At 49.7% G+C, this 17340-nt stretch overlaps 1 protein-coding gene across 8 annotated transcripts in view; it reads left to right on the top strand.

Annotated features, from left to right (window-relative positions):
* CLEC16A (C-type lectin domain containing 16A) overlaps positions 1 to 17340 on the top strand; it is a 210307-nt gene that overhangs the window by 98890 nt on the left and 94077 nt on the right. For all 8 annotated transcript variants that reach the window (XR_003435087.1, XM_027117401.1, XM_027117405.1 and 5 more), the window contains one exon: positions 6214 to 6334. Coding sequence is in view for 7 of the 8 variants with exons in the window: in XM_027117401.1 (XP_026973202.1) it covers positions 6214 to 6334 (121 nt within the window). In the remaining variant the exon portion in view is untranslated. The remainder of the gene's footprint in view (positions 1 to 6213; positions 6335 to 17340) is intronic.

The following is a 17340-nucleotide window of genomic DNA, read 5'->3' as shown; positions in this document are numbered from 1 at the left end:
ATCCACAGGAGAAATTTAGGGGTGAGGCGTATGGCAGAGGGAAGGTTGCTTGGGCTTTGGGGTTCCTGCTCCCTTCTGAGCCACTGTCTCCTCACCCAGAAAGCAGCAGTGCCTGCCCTGCCAGCGTCCTCAGGAGGACTCAGCAGTAAGGCAAAAACACAAAGGCCAGTAGGTGCCTGAGGCTGGGGTTCTTCCTCCCTTGCCCTCACATCTCTCTTAGTTCAAGTTCCCAGGACTGTGCTGCACGCCTCCCTTGCCCCAGATGGGCTGCTAACTGATGCACAGGCAGAGCCCCTGGGACGTCTGGGCTTCCCTGGGGTCGCTTGTGTCCGGTGAGTTTATAAAAGCAACTCTCAAGTCCCAGCATCCGTGGGTATAGAGCCAGGGAGAAGGTGGCAGGATGAGATAAAAGGGGGCTGGCCATCTCAAAGCAGAGCCATCCACCTGAGAGAAGCTTCCGTTTGTGACTTCCAGGATCCATTTCTGAAGGGGAATTTTGACCCTTCGCCCCAGTCCAGTTCCTGATGCAAGGCAGCTGTCTGGAATCCTCCAGAAGCTTAGCTCCTCGGCCCATTTCAAGCATCAGAACACAGCAGTGTGCTTTGAATTTGAGCTAAAGGAAGTGTATGGTTTAGCAAGCAATTGAGGGCTTATGTGGTTTGTTTCATGTTCTTTGCTTGTATCCAGAGAACATTCCATTTCGTCCTGTTGGATTCAAAGGTTTTCCTTCCCTTTCTTTTTTCCTTCTGCCGAGTATAGGCTTTTCTAACTTTTAGGAGGCTGACCCTTTTCAGAAATCCCACCCTTTATTTTCCTTAAGGACTTGTCAAAGTAGTTCAAACCACCCTTACTGGTAAATCATTCCTTCGTACGTTCGTCAAAGAGCCGCTGGACTCCTGAGGGTGCAGGAGTGAGTAGGGCATGCGGCCCTACTCGGGGCCTCTCATCGCATGGAGGGAGGCAAAGTTTATGAACAAGTGTGATACCAGGCTGCAGTGAGGGCTATGAAGGAAAGAGGGGACACCGCTTTGGAGAGAGTGATCAGGGGAAGCTGCTCGGCCAAGGTGACATCTGAGCAGAGACCTAGAGAGTGAGAAGGAGCCAGCCAGGCAAAGATGTAAAGGAGGCACTTTCCAGACAGAGGGAGCAGTAAGTGCAAAGGCTGCGAGATGCAGAAGAGTAAGGCATGTCCAGGGAGCAGGGTGACTGGAGCGGAGTGAGGGAAGGGGTTAGGAGAGGAGGGTCAGAGCCTTGCAGACCGCGGAGAGACATCTGGCAATAAAGTCATGTTTTCCCTCTTGCCTTTTGCAAGTTACACCATTTATCCTATCATTCGACATATTTATCAAGCATTTTCTAGGCACTGTGCTAGATGCAAGAATAGAGAGAAAACAAATAATACAAAATAAGACCAAAATAGCAAGAGTGCCACTGAGCCATCCCAGCTAAGAAGGGAGATTCATGTTGAAATGAGGTCACAGGAACTACTGGCATCTGATGAGGACATGCATGCAGAACCTTGGACTTGAGCTGGACCCACCCCACATGGAAGGGCAGTTGAGAGAAGCAGTTAAGAAAGAACACAGGCTCACAGACCAACCAAGGTTCAATCCCAACTTTAGCTGTGTGACCTTGAGCAAGTTACTTAACCTCCCTGAGCCTCAGGTTCCTCATGTATCCTGCCTGTCAGGTCTTGCCCAGAGTAAATGGGAGAGAGCAGCTGTGAGGTGCCTGAAGAGTGGTAGAGCATTCTAGCATCTTGAGTGGGAAAGAAACAGAGTCTTTTAATGATCTAAACCTACTGAAGCTTAATGCTAGAGAAAAGAGAGTTAGGGAGAGGACTTTCTGGTAAATACCCAAAACTGAATTTAAGCCACTAGCCATCTTTTTTTTTTTTTTTTAACATCTTTATTGGAGTATATTTGCTTTGCAATGGTGTGTTAGTTTTTTCTGTATAACAAAGTGAATCAGCTATACATATACATATATCACCATATCTCCTCCCTCTTGCGCCTCCCTCCCACCCTCCCTATCCCACCCCTCTAGGTGGTCACAAAGCACCGAGCTGATCTCCCTGTGCTATGCAGCTGCTTCCCACTAGCTATCTCTTTTACACTAGGTAGCCATCTTTATGGAGTAACCATGGAAGCCATCATGAAATAAAGATACTTGCATGAAGTTTTATTTGTCCCTCCGAACGTTCTGTGTCCCTGTTCCCTCGTAAAACCACAAACAGTTTTTGTGTTTATCGCTATTGAGATTGAGGAAATAGGCTATTTTTCTTTTACTCTTTGGATGTATATTACACATTAAAGAAAATACAATAACATCTCATGAAGTTTCAAAGGTAGGGGGAAAGAATTTCCTGTGATTTCATCACCCTAAACAAACAGTACATTTTGTGTGTCTTCTCCCATTTTTGTTTGCAAACACATCTTTTCATGGTTGCGTGGGTATGGACCCATGGACTTGCATTCATCCTTGCTGCTTTTCTCTCTCCATTGTAGAGCAAGAAGTTTTTCATACTGTGATACAGTTTTAATAAGCCTAATTTCTTACTGCTGCATAAAACGTTCATCTGGTGACTTTTGCCATAATTTACTCAGGCATTTTCCTGCTGGTGGACATTTTGGTTGCTCCCAGTATTACATTATTTTCAACTAAACTGTAATGAGCAGCTTCACAAATACAGTGTTTCCTTTCTTTTGGCTTATTTCTTTAGGATAAGTTCCCAGAAGTGGAATTTCTGGTTCAAAGGGTATGAATATTTTGTTGTGTGACGCTACATGTTGCCAAATTGCTTTCCCAAAGGGCTGTGCCCACTTTCAACTGCTTCAGCACTCTTTTAAGAATGACTGACTTCCACGGCCTCGGTGGGCTCCTAACTTGAGTGACTGTCGCCTGAACTCATCAGCTTGTGCACCCGGCAAGGGCAGCGGGAGAGAGGGCTCGGACCAAGCGTTGCTCCAGGGCTCAAGGTGTCCCCTCCACTGTCTCCCACCCTGTGATCGGGGTGGTGGACACTCCATTTGCAGAGCTCCAGCCCAGGCTCGGGGGATCCACGTGACTCGCCTGACTCCAGTATGAACCAAGCTCTGTCTGACTCGGAAGCCATCCCCCACCCCACTCATGGGGCTCTCCTTGCCAGGGCTTACTCCCAGCTGCATGGAAGCAAACCGGAAAAGTCTCTTCTTTATATTTGAGCTTGGTCAGCCGTCACGCCTTTCCAAATCTAATCTCTTCTTCCAGAATCAGTCTTTGTATCGTTCTATGATAGCATCTCAAAGAATAAGGATGCCTTTTTCCTTTTCAGTAATACTTTTAAACTTGCACATTTATTTAGCAAAGTCAAGAAAAACACTCAATAAAAGCCTGGGCCCTAATCCTTCAGTCTTATGAAGGCAAAGGCATGTGGTTGGAAGAACACAGACTTTGGAGTCTGGTTATTAGTTGAATCACCTTGGGCAGGCTACCTAACGTCTCTAGGCTTCGGTTTCCTGTCTATAAAATGGGAACCGTGCAGGGTTGTTAAAAGGCTCGAACAAGGTGACACAGTACAACCCTCACCTGTACCTGGCAGGCCATGGGTAAACAGAGGGAGCGGTTATTGTTTTAGAGGGCAGTGGGATGACCTGATGACCCTTATCCTGGTATCTCACCTTTCTTTTGTGGATTCTCGGAGTTGTGGGGCTGGTCACCATGCCTGCCAAACCCCATAGACGCCCATGGGAGCCCCGCTTTCGCCCAAGTGGAGTACTTGGCCCTGTGGGAACATGCCCTCACATTCATGTGTGTGGGCTTCTCACATGCTCTTCCTTCTCTTAGGAGTTGGGGCAGGACACAGGAAAAGTATTATTGGGGGTGTTTATTTTGTTTTATATTTTTAATTATTTTATTATTGTTATTATTTTGTATTCCTGGAAATATCTTCCATTTTGTTACTTGAAGAGCAAAAGCAGATGTTTTATCAAAAAGGTCTACCTTAGGAGCCAAATTCCAGGCTCCTTTAATGTTGGAAGGTTTCTGGTTTTCAGAGTGATCGGGCTGTAGAAAGCCACACACGTTTCTCCTTTTCATCCCCCAGCTTTGGTCCTGCTTGATTTCTTTGCCTTCAGAACTCCGAGAGGAATGGGTTTTTGTCACAGAAAAACCCTTCTTCTGTTTTATTTCCGTTTTCTGTTTTATTTCCCCTCATCTCTGAGGTCAGGACTCCTTACTTGAGAGCTCAAACAGCCAAGTAGTTTAAGTGACCACCCACATCTTGGGCTTTCTGCACTTGGGCTGGGTTTGAATTCCCTTGTGTATATGCCTAAGTGACACAAGTATCAAACATTCCTGGTTTCAGTCCCCACCTCACTTCTCTCAAGTGTGAACTTGATCACCCTGCCCCTCTCAGCTCCATTCCTTCCTGCTTAAAATCTTTACATTGCAATAAGGTGCCTATGGTGCCTGGCACGCAATTGGTGCTTAATATAGAAAACCTGTGTTGCTGGGTTTATAGTGAAACTACAACTCTTTTTCTTCTGATTATTACAGATGTCTTTATGAAGACTGCACTTTAAAACATTAAAAACAATCTAATCAATGCCACCACCACCACCATCATTATCATATAAAAGCTTATCTTTTCTCTAGCGCTTCTGGTTGACAGGGGATACCTGACCTCACAATAGGTCCAGGAGATAGGACTGTTCTTCCAGTTTTCTGCATTAGGAAATTAAGTAATTGGCCCAAGGTCTCCTGCCAGTTCTGGGCCAAGGCAGGATTAGGGTTTAGAGGTGCCCACGGGCACCCTGGTTGTCTGGGTCATCGGGAGCCAGTGCGAGCCTGGCTCTTTGCGAGCAGTCATCTGTCCCCCCGCCTCTTGCGTTGGGAGGCACCTTGTCTTATAAAGGGCAGCCTCCCGTCTCAGTGACCCAGGCCTACAGCCTCAGAACTTGGAAACAAGAGGACCCAAAAGCAGCTGCATGGCTCACCAGTGGTGACAGTGGTTTGTCCCCGTCGCCTCCCTGTGCCCAGATGTTGAGTGGCGGGAGTAAGGGGTGGCTGCCCCTTTACGGACCCCGTGCTGGCTGCTGCCCCGCCAGGGTCATCTCAGAATCTCCCAGCAGCCCCGTGCGGTAGAGACTCCCGCCCCCATTTCACGCAGGAGGGAATGGAAGCTCGTGGGGGTCAGGGGCCTTGCCCAGCGTGGTGGAGCTGAGAGTCCAATGCGGACCTGTATGTCTGACACAGGAGCCGTTTGCCTCGGGCAGGCCCACCAGCTACGAGTCAGGGAAAGTGGCCCAGAGGCCACCTCCCCTGTGGCTGCCCCTCCCCCTCCTGGCCTCTTGTTGGTGGGCAAGTCAGCCCCAATCTAGGACTCAAGCGGAGGGTACCTCCAGAGCAGGCTAACCCCAGGGTGAAGGCTGCTTTCTGCACAAACTTGTCTGGCTTCCAAGGCCTGGGATTCTGCTTTGTTTCTGCTCTCTGGAAATGCCTGCTTACCCTGGAGTCTGCCAAGACTCCTCGATGGGCCAGGAATCCCTGTGCTGATGGGGGCCACCTCTGTCCCCAGAAAGCTGGCTGGGGAAGTCTGAGGGGCTCTCGGGGCACTGACATCACTGCACACTTGCCAGGTGGCAGATCCTCTGCCCTGTCAGTGGCACAGCCCCTGTTGTAAGGCCAAGGGGCCAAGGCTCCTGGGTGAAGGGCTGCCGGGTCTGGCCATCCCTGAACCCCACCAGCATCTCACCTTCTGTCTCCCTCACCCCCACATCCAGTAGGTAGGTCCTTGAAACACTCATGATTTGGATTTCCAAATTCCGTGCTGGTTTAGTTGGAAGAGGCCTGGTTCTTGCCCTCCGTAGATGTGAGCAGGGGGCAGGTCACTTGGCCTCCTTGGGTCTCAGTGCCTCATCTGCGAAGTGGGGCTGCCTGCTGAGCAGGGGTGCCATGAAGGTCACATGACACTAGAGGAAAGGTCTTGGCAAGTGACAGGTGCTCAGTGAGGTGAAGTGGCCCAAACCTGAACCTGTGGATAATTGAAAACAGGGTGCATCCTCGATTGTTTTTTATCTTGGCTCTGAAAGCACCAGAACCGTGATACTGGGAGAGGGGGGCTTCGTTTTGCTTGTTGTAAATCGAGAGTCACTGTGTGATTTCTCCACTTGGAGCATCTCACCAAAACGACTTCAGTCTCCATCTTCTCTGCTCTCCGAACTGTTGGTCCAGGCCATCCGGGTGTTCTTCATGCTCCGTTCCCTGTCACTGCAACTGCGAGGGCAGCCCGAGACCCAGCTGCCGCTGACGCGGGAGGAAGACCTGATCAAAACGGATGACGTCCTTGATCTGAGTGAGTTGGTCACCCCAAGTCACGGCGGGGGTGGGGGGGGCACCACCAGGCTGGCTCACGCGTCGCTCGGAGGGTCATGTGCGACCTGCATGTTGTACTGGGATTGATTTGTGACCATGAGCTAACAGAGTGTGCTTGTCACACGAAACTTTCGAAGAAAGGGCCCTAGATTCTGGGCACCTTGAAGTCAGTCTGTGGGCCCTGCTTTCTGGAGACCAGTGGGCGCTGTGTGGGGGTTTTGCTGAAAGATCTGTGCACAGTGATTGGGGTCTTAAGCGGGGGTGGGCACAGCTCCAGGGTCCCTACCCTCCTTATAGTCATAGCAGCACCAGTCTGATTGGTTTTGTGTATTAAAGGTTGTCTGTATGATTTTAATGAGGATTCTAAAGGATTCTGCTGCTAAAACAAAGAAAACTTTCAAAAATGCAAATCACCAGCATTTAGGTAAAGATGATGGCTTTGGAAGCCAGAGAACCATGTGCTTAGCCTGCAAGCCTGGGCTTCTTATTTAACCATGCAGTGCCTCAGTGCTCTACCCTGCAGTGTGAGGCTGAGATTTAAAGGAGACAGTGGGTATAAAGCCTGGTCATGTTCCCGTAACCCTTCTCATATTCATATAACTCTCTTTTTCCTCTGTTTGCTGTGGGGCACGTGCACACTGACGGGCAAGATAGTTTTTTGTTTCTTAAAGACATTATGATATTTTAGGACTCTTTGGTTATAAGAGATAGAAAACCCAACTTAGACTAGCCTAAGGAAAAAGAAAGGGGAATTCGCTGATAACCACTGTCAAACCAGAAGTAGTTCTGCCTTCAGGCATGGCTAGATCTAGGGACTCAAGCAGTGTCATCAGGAAGTTGCCACCCTCCATCTCTCAGCTCTGCTTTCCTTTGTTCTGGCTTCATCCTCCAGAGGGCTCTCACCAAGTAGTGACAAGATGGCCAAGATCTGCTGAACTGGCTAAGCAGCGCTGACAAAAACAGAGCTTCTCTTTCCCTATAACTTTTTAGAAGTTGGCTAGGCCAAGGTCACATGCTCAGCTGTGGTGCTGGGAGGTGGGACCTGTTCCTTTTGAACCCCATCACCTGGGGATGAGGAAGGAGGGGGCCCTCAAAGGAAAATCACAAAGAAGAGATGGGAGCTGGAGAGGCAGGAGCAGCAGATGGCCACTCTGTAGTGTACAGTGATGAGAGGGCCCTTGTTTTAAATCAGCGTTATTGAAATATAGTTTACATCCAATAAAATTCACCAAGTTTTAGTGTACAACTGAATGAGTTTTAACAAAACTCATTCAGTTGTGTGACCAGCGATTATGATATAGACCATCGAGGGCTGACTTTTGAGCCAGGTACCCCTGCCCTGCTCTGTATTCCCTCGAGCAAATGATTGAAACCACCACAGCTTCTGTTTCCTCACCTGTAAAATCAGGATGATCTTCCTTACATTACGGGGCTGTTTTGAGACTTGAGTGAACTGTAATATGAAATAGAATATGACCGAGCATAGTGCCTCGCATATGCTCAGGAGACCGGAGTATTACCCAATAATCAAATGCGGTGGTGCCTGTGAAGAGCAGGGCACGCTGCCTGACACACAGAAGGTTCTCGGTAAATGAGTATTATGGGTTTTACCTGATTGTCCGACTCCTTTTTCTTGCCTCCTCTTGGTTTCTGCTCTTTTTTCCTTCTCTCTCAGAAGAACAAGGAAGCTACGTCCCCTCTGTGCTCTATGCCCATCTTCTTTGGCCCTTTTCCCCCTTGAGAAATGGTCACAGGGGTTTCTGTAAAGGTTTAAATTGATGGAATTGGCTGGAGAGACCCATAAACCCATCTTTCTCTGATTGGATTCAAGGAAAGAGAGAGAAACAGTGTGCTTTAAAGGGGGCCACTCCATCAAGGCAGCAAGAATATTTGCATCCCTGAAATGGAATTAAATTTTATGCTGGGAATTCATATTCCCTCCCTCCTCCCGCTAGGAATGGCCTGCTGAAACGAAGGTTAAAAGTATTTCACTTATCAATTTTAATTGATTAGATTGCTAGTTGAGATCACTTAACTGAGCCTTTTTGGGTAGTTGGCCATTAAGAAAGTAATGGCTGGGGCTTCCCTGGTGGCGCAGTGGTTTAGAGTCCGCCTGCTGATGCAGGGGACGCGGGTTCGTGCCCTGGTCTGGGAAGATCCCACATCCCGCGGAGCAGCTGGGCCCGTGAGCCATGGCCGCTGAGCCTGCGCGTCAGGAGCCTGTGCTCCACAACAGGAGAGGCCACAACAGTGAGAGGCCCGCGTACCGCAAAAACAAACAAACAAACAAAAAAGAAAGTAATGGCTGTCTGTCTTTACCCAACCTGATTGCAAATTATGTCTTTGCTAAAGAGGGTGCTGTCCAGAAAATACTATGAATTATGGATTTTATGAGCATATGGTACTAGAGTAAGATACGCATGTGTTGACTTTTCTTTTTGGTGTTTATTCTTAAATGCTGGAGCTTCTCACCTTCCATTGGGGAAAAATTAACATGCTTTGCACTTCACAAAATGCCTTCCTGTGTATACTAAAGGTAGGAAACCTCCTATGTAGGTGAAGGCATTCATAGGTGCTGAATGTTGGAGGCTCAGCTTGCTTCTTATGAGGCTGTGTTTTGTCTCCCTGAAGCTTGAGGAAGCTGACTCAGGGAGAAGTGTTTGGGGGTTGGTCAACTTTTATCTAAGGTGATAGGGTCTGCTTAAAGGAATGCCAGCTCTGCAGCAGGAAGAGACTTTAACTGTATTTGCTAAACTTGTCACACTTTGATAAGAAACCACAGCATAAGAGCACTCAGGAGCCATCCCACATGTCCAGCAGCCAGCTGGGGCGCCAGGTATGGCAGGTGAGCTCTGTCAAGGTGGCTTCCAAAGAAGAGCATCAAAGAGGCCATCACCCCTTCGGAAAAAATGTGAACTGTGCTGAAAGCCTGTTTCGTTTTCACTGGAAAAAAGTGTGGTGTGGGGAGGAGGTCAGGACTGGCAGCCATAAAGGAAGGAGGGGACGGCGAGGGAGGGAGGGAGGGAAGGGGGAGGGGAAGGGAAGACTAGAGTAGACTTGACTAGGGAAAGTGGATTCGATTTTAGAGGGAACATAGAGTCTCTGTACACGCGGGCTTCAGCTTCAGAAGTTTGTGCCTTGTGCTAAGCCTCACTTCCTTGGCTCCACCATTTCTCTTTTAACCACCCCTGCTCCCCGCCGCCCCCAGTGTGTTAAAGCAAAGGGAAGACATCATGTTACTGCGTCTGTAAATACTTCTCTCTAACAGTTAAGGAGTTTGGGTTTCTCTCCTTGATTGAATTGGTTGCCACCGTTGCAGATGGTGAGCTTCCCCAGCCCCGAAGCTGCTCTGGGTAGAGCCCGGAGACGGGGCGCGCTCTCCTGTGTTCCAACCACCTGGCCCCATTGACGTTTGGTTTTGCAGCCCCTGCTGTAGTTGGAAGCAAGCAGCTTTGTGACCTTGCTCAGGGTCTTAATGCTCGTGAGGCTCAGTGGCCTTGCCTTTAAAATGGTTCTAAAAGACCTTGCGAGGAGGGCTGTTGAAGATCAAAAGAGATCACGTTCATGAAGCGCACGGCGCCCAGCTTGGCGCGTAGCAGGTGCTCGGTGAATGAGAGCTGGCGTCCCCTCAGCAGCTGCTGAATCAACGAGATAGAACTCATGCTGCGGGATGCTGAGGGGTTGGCATTTTCTGCTTTGAGGAGCGCATTCTGAAATATTTAAATCAGTTCATCACTTGTATGATGACGCCATTTTGGGGGGTAAGAAAGATGGCTCTGGCTGCGTGGCCCAGATGAAGGGCGCTGTACTGCATCCAGGCATCCAGGAGGGCGGGGCACTCCTGCACAGTCACTGCCGGGCCTACTGACCGACAGCCCAGTAGTGTTCTGAGGACAAACAGAGGAGAAGCCAGGTTCCTGCCCGTCTGCCTGCGTCCAGACAACATGGGCAGTGACAGTATGGGAAATTCCCCCCTAACCCAAACACCCAAAAGAGATGCCAGGCAGCCACCAGGCATCCTCAGGAAGCATCCACGTGGGCACTTGACATTCACATAGTTGTAACCATGCCATTTGCGGCACGCACCTAACCTTGTATTCTGGTTCTTTAAATCCATTCAGCGAAACCCATCCATTAATTCAGCTTACTGAGCACCTGCTGCATGCCAGGCACAGTGCTGGGATCTAGGATGTCATAGTGAACTGAAGTCAGACTTGCTCTGTGGTGCTTACAGTTGGGGGCAAGGGGAAGGGACCATAAACAGGTGAGGAAGTAAATACTAAAGGCACAATCACAGGTTGACTGAGGTGGCTCTGTGGAGGTGATGAACAGGGTCCAGGGCTAGAGAATAACTAGGAGAAGAGGGCTCACAGGCTGGCGAGGGAAGCCTCTTTGGAGAGGCACAGGCAAGGAGGGACCAGCAGATTGCATGAGAAAATGCAGAGATGAGGCCTGGGAGTTCGAGAAGATGTCAGAGTGGGAGGCGAAGGCAAGCGTGAGCTTGCTACGGCCTCCCAGAATCCTGGAGGAGGCCCATGCGGCTGGCAGGAAAGGAGCAGGGGAGAGAGCGGCTGCGATGAGCAGGATCTCAACTCCAGTGCAGTGGGAAGCCATCAAAGGGTGTCCACGGGGACAGCCATCCTGAATGTTCACTTCTAGAACCGGAACTGCTGGGTCAGACGGTGCCAGCAGAGGCCTGTGAGCCATGTCGAGGGTCTGGAGAGGCCATGTAACCTAGTGGTTATGAGTGTGGGCTCGGGAGCTACGCTGTGCCGGGAGAAATCCCAGCTCGGCCCCTTGCCACCTGCCACCATATGACCTTCAACGAGTAACTTAATCTCTTGGCACTTCAGTTTCGTCGCATGTAAATCAGAGCTGTTGGGAGGAGTCAGTGAGTCAGGGTATGTGGTGCGCCTGGCACAGTCATAGGGAGGCCAGTTAAGAGGTTGTGATAGGGCCAGTGGCAGTGGGGAATGAGGCGTGGGGACGCAGCCTTCCCCCCTGCCACGTGGGAGCAGGCCGCTCCATCCTGGGGGCAAACACCTGGGGCTCTTCTTGTCTCCCCTCCTTCTCTCAAACTCAACTTCCTGTTGGTCAGCACACCTAGGTCGCGCTTCCCTCCAGATATATCTGGGATCTGACCGTCTCTCCCAGCTCGACCCCTCAGTGCCTGGCTTGCCATCATCTCTCACCTGCACTGTTGGCAGCAGCCTCTTAACCGGTCACTGGCTTCTGCCTGGTCCCCTACAGTTTATTCTTGACACTGTGTGCAGTGTCATCCTCTTAACACGTTAAGTCAGATCACATCCTTCCTTTGCTCAAAGTGGCCTCCATCCCACTCTGACGAAGAGGAGAGATGCTTACAGGGGCCTACGAGGCTGGGCATCACCCGATACCACCTGGCTCTCTCTGCATCTTTGTTGTTCTTCAGACACACCAGGCATGTTCCCACCATGGGCCTCTGCTCTGGCTGTGTCCACCCCCCCCACCCCACCCCCGCCGCCTGCAGACCGCTCGTGCCCCAGAACAAGCACAGCTATGGGCACGTACAAGGCCCACGACGCCCACATGTGGCAATCGTACTCCAAATTCTCCATCTACATTTGAATTCTGGACCAAGCCCCACTCTCTTTATTATCCTCTTGTTAATGAATGTGAATGTGAATGTTATATATTCCCTGTTTCCCCAGTTTCCAGCACTCTGTGTGCTTCGTCCTAACGCCCTTGCAGGCGAGAGCTTTTAGACAAAGTGGACATCTCTGGCTGTACTCATCTGAATGCCTAAAGAGTCGTTTGCAGCAGGAGTATTGTGAAGCTCCCTAAGCAAGTTATGTGGTTTGATTGTAAGTCCGTGAAAATGTGAGCTCGTTGATTTGCTTCTCTTGCAAGGCCCAGGCTAGTTTTGTGGTCCTGTCAGTTCTGCAAAATCCTCTACGTTGCCTTATTTTGCTGATGGCCCAGTCACTGTCATGTGCCTCATCTTGGCAAAAATGAGAAAAGAGCATAAATAATAAAGATTCTGAAGACAAACCCAGAATGCGGGACATTTAGACAACTTTTCACAAATGGGAGTGTCAGGGAAGAGCAAACGGAATGGAGAGGGCCAGGTACTGTTCTAGATTACTGAAATGGAAGAGACATGACAACTGTCGCCTGAGATTGGATCTTGGATTGAGGAATAAAAACAAAGTGGCTTTAGAGGGCTTTTTTTGTGAAATTGGAAAAATTTGCACATAGATTGCGATTGGATAACGTAATCGAGATCAGTATTACCTTTCTTGGGGATGTTGATGGCATTGTGGTTCTGTGGGAGAATGTCCTCGTTCTTAGGAAATACAGGCTGAAGAGTTTAGGAGTAAAGTGCCATGCTGCTTACAACTTTGGAATGATTCACAAGGTAAAAATGTGTGAGTGTGTGGGTATAGTGAGGGAGGAGGCAAATGCCACTAAATATTAACCATTGATGAATCTAGGTTAAGAGCATATGTGTTTATTGTACTGTTCTTTAAATTTTTTTGAAAGTTTGAAATTTTTCAAAATAAAAGCTTACTGAAGTGGCAAGAGAGAAATCAAGTCCTTGAAAAGTCCGACATTTAATTAACAAGGAGTGTGACATTTAGGATTCGGGGCTCTGGATTCAGAAAAACCTGGGTTTGAATCCCAGCTGTGTGGCCTTGAGCAAACTAGTTAATCTCCCTGAGCCTTCTCCTCATCTGTGAAAGTGGGGAGATGATACTGCCTGCTTCAGAACCGTTCTGTTGATAAAGGGTGAGTCCATCAGAAACTGCTCAGCACCGTCCTCAGTGTGCGAAGGCTTTCCTAGTGGAAACAGTCAGTAGCATTCTTCGTTTGGACGGCGCACTGGGCACGGAATGAGTCTTCTGAACTAGCAGGTGCTCTTCAGGAGTTCTGAGAAAGCAAAGCCTCGTGACTGTTTCCGTCCAGGGGATACACTGAGAAGTGGAGGAGGTCACACAAGCTTGTGAATTAGATAAATTTCTTGGAGAGATGACTTTCAGGAAAGTGGGTGCCCGCTAACTGGAGAAGAACTGAAACCTGTAGGGGGAGGCTTGATTCAGACCCAGATGGCTCCTCAGGGACAGCTTAGTTCAAGCATTCGGGCCTGGGGCTCCGGAGAACTGGTTTGTTTTGTGCTGACGCTGAAGAGGACTAATGTTGTTAGCCTGAAACCCAAGAGGCAAGTCTGGATGTGGCATTTGAAGTCCCATCTCAGGCAAGTGTGGTTTCGTGGCTCTTCGGCCTGCACTCCCCCACCGTGTTTTGTCTTTAAAGGGAATACGGTCCAAGCTGGGTCTCTTCACATCCCCACCTGCTGACTTGGAACCGCTCCTGACCCTGCTCCAACCCCAGGGCCAGGGGGTCAGCAGCCATCCCACCTCTGCAGCTCTGCCCCCTCCCCAGCCCAGACTCTCTGTGCCCAGCGTCTTCCACGTGGGATCCCAGCCCACGGCCTTGCTCCGCATGGTCCATCTGCCCTGCTGCCGTGTCTGAAAGGCAAATCTAGCCCACGCTCGAAGATTTAACGCATCACTCTCCTCACCTGTAGATTTCAGAGCCCCTGGCCTTCCGCCTCTGCCTTATGTCTCCCTGCGTCTGAGCCCACCTGCCTGTGGTGCTGCTTGCAGGTTCCTAGACACAGCCTTCCTGCCTTTCCCCTCTGCTGGGCCTTTGCCCAGGTGGCCCCTCTGCCAGGCTTGCCCTCCCAGCCCCGCTCCCAGCCTCCCTCCTCCTCAGTGCTGGGTTGGGTAGCCCTCCTCCTCCACCCTCCCCAGGCACACCTCAAACATGCACTTAGCACTTTGTTTTTTCTATCCCTAGTACCTGGCACAGGGCCTGGCACATAGTAGGCACTCAAAGAAGGCTTGTTGGATTGAACTGATTAAAGCTTTAGCACTCTCTTAAATTATGCATAAACACATAAGGCACTTTCATTAACATGAAAGTGGCATTTCTAAAGGTTGTCTTGAGTAATTTGAGGCAGCTGGATTGTGAATTGAAAGCATGATGTTTGTTCATCGTTACCATAACATTTGAATAGTCAGGTTCCCAATGCAGGCTTTTCCCCCCCTTTTGAAATATACCAAGAATCTTAAACTCACCTTGGTATTTTCTAAAAATGTAGATTGTCCTAATTTCAACAGTTGAGCTATTCCAAATCATTTTACCTAAGGGATAACATGCTGCTCTTTTTTTCCCTATCCTTCTTTGAAACTAGAACCCTGAACTAGACTGATCAGAAAAAGTCACGTTTGAATTAAACCACCAATTCTCTAAGGAAACGGAAAACATGGAATTAACAGCGTTTCCCCCCCCCCCCCCCCCATGAATTAGGCTGCTTCTTCGTGTGCTTGATGAATAATGTTGCTGGCCCCTTTTCAGAAATGAAGTAGAAATATGGAGAAATGAAATTTGTATCTTATAAAGTGACTGGAAATGTGATTATAATACAGCTGTCAGTTTTGTTCAAGTGGAAAATTTTAAAGTAAATCCAGTTGCAGCATTATTTGGTTCTTTTAAAGCAGAGTGATGTAGCCATTTCCTACGTATTGATTATTTGATTGGTACCTGTCTGCTGGACCTTTTTTTTTCCTCAGTAGCACTCATTGATGTGGTTTAATGTATATTCCTGTAATCTTTCCCTGTTTTATAAACTTACAATCATAATTGAGCTACATTAGAGAGACATGTTCTGCTGAAATCACAAGGTCACCTAATGGCTGTGCCCTCTGTTGTTGGTTATGTATTAAAGTAGTCCTAGACAGTTCTGAAGAAGACAAAAATTATTATTTTTTCCCTCTACAAAGCAGAATTTCTAGATCCGTTCTGTGCATTGGGGAGATGAGGTGTATGAGTGTAGAGACTGGGTTCTGAGCTTTCTCCTTCTTTGCCTGTTAAAATGATCGTTTCTGCTGAAGGCACTCTACAATTGAAGTATTTTTTTTCCAAACCCCAGTCCTTCCCAGGCATTTGAAAATGGGGCCACGGTTTTGATTTCTCTGATCACAGGGGACCTGTGGCTTAGATTTGCTAAAGGAACATCTTCTGAGGCATGTCACACCCTTAGGAAGTGGTTGCGGCCGCATCTCAGGGCAGCCGGGAGAGTGGATGGGCGTCCAGGTAGTGGTGGGGTCCCAGCTTTAGCACTGTCACACTCTGTGTCAGACATGACCGTGTTCCCCTAACCTCAGATCTCTCTCTGTACCTCACGGGAGAGATGCTGCCTGTCGGGCTGAGCACAGTGCTTGGCGACTTTATGGGGCCCAGCCAGCAGAGGCCAACAGAGTGGCCCCTCGTACTTGACCATCTTTCCCTGTCAGCAGACGGAAGTTTGGTCCTTGTAGTCACTCGGGCCAAAAGCCTTGGAGAATCCTACCTCCTCTCATCCCTTCAACCAAGCTCTGCCAATTCTGCCAGTTCAGGCATCAGATAGATCCAGAATGTCACTCCTGCTTAGAGCTTCAGCGCCTCCACCCTGATCTGAACTCTGGAAGCCGCCCTGTCGCTGACGTGCATCTTCCTCCACTGCCCATTCTCCCCTCTCCTTCGTACAGTGGCCCCTCCAGAGTCCTGCCTGGGCTCTTCAGAGCCTTCGTGAAGAGGCCCCCGCCTTCCTCCCCCTTCTCTCCCTCCTGTGCGCCTCCAGTCACAAGGCTCGCAGGTGAGTCCCGCCCTGGGCACTGAAGCCAGCCTCTGTGATCACTTCTTTACTCTGGCTGATGGCACAGCGGTGGCAGTGAGCTGCCACAGGAAACAGAAATTCATGGGGTAGTGGGGTTGAGGGTTAACATTGAGTTTCAAGACATCCCTCGCTCCAGCCCGCTCGGCAAGGCTGTCTGGGGCTCTGCCTACACAGGCCCCCCCACCCCGAAGCCGCCGGTTCCTGCTCACCTCCACCGCCCTGCCTTGCCGCCAGGGACCGCACGGGATCCAGTGACTGCTCAGGCCTTGGAGCGGAGTGTTGGCCTCTGGCCCTGCTCTCTGATTAACCACAGAACCCCCAAAACAAATCTCTGGGGAGACTGAAGCAGCGACAGACAGCGTGACCTTTAGCAAAGGTCTGTGACAGGCGCAGGCGCCTGCCCTGAGCCTGCCATCTCCCTCGGTCCAGGACACCGGTGCCACCGTCTCCAGCACCTGTCTTGCTGCCAACCCTGCTCTGCTTTCAGCCAATCCTCAGCCTCCAGCCCACCCCCGTCCCCCATTAAAGACCAGGAATGGGGGGAAAGGGACCAGCACCTTCCTCCACCTCTTGCTGAGGAGGGAGACGTGTTGCATTCAGATGAGGCAGAAGCACTAGGAAGGTTGACACCTAGAGTCCTAAGTATGTTTTGAAGTCGAGGCATGGGAAGCAACTGGAATAACATAGACTAGACCATTGAATCTGCCTTAAGAGAATGTCCTGATTAAAGACTGAAGGAGTCCCGTGAGGAGGACCGCCCTCTTCCCAGCACAGCAAGCCGTCTGCACTGATTTTTCCAATGAATGTCAAATGTAGTTTGCTCTGCTGAGCTTTCGAGAAATGTATGGAGTACTGATCTTGGGACATTGAAATGCTTAAATTGTCATTTCCACTTTGACCTGCCTGGAAATAGAAGTGAAAATTGGTTTGCCACGCTGCCCTGCCTGTGGCTGCATATCAGAGGAGCTGCCCTGGGGGTGGCTCACTTGCCCCTAACTCTGCAGGCCAGGGTGGGGACGGAGCGGGCAGTCTCTGGTCCAGGGCTCCCTGTATCAGAACCCGCCATGTGCCTCAGAATCACTTTAGGAGTTTCAAAAACTATCTGTGCCCAGACCCCACTCCAGAAGGTTCTGATTCACTTGTTCTGGGGATGGGCCCTGGCCTCTCTAGTTGTAAGTGCTCCCTAGAGGATTCCATCGTATAGCCAGTGTTGCAAAACTTTGGGTTAGACAGAATGAGGAAGTTTCTGGAACTTAACACTTGGTCTCTGCTTTGCTGATCTTCAT

Source organism: Aethalodelphis obliquidens, unplaced genomic scaffold (assembly GCF_003676395.1).
Source record: "Aethalodelphis obliquidens isolate GAN/ISIS:26980383/991018 unplaced genomic scaffold, ASM367639v1 scaffold18, whole genome shotgun sequence".
Lineage (NCBI taxonomy): Eukaryota > Metazoa > Chordata > Mammalia > Artiodactyla > Delphinidae > Aethalodelphis > Aethalodelphis obliquidens.
This window is presented reverse-complemented; position numbering and strand designations above follow the sequence as displayed.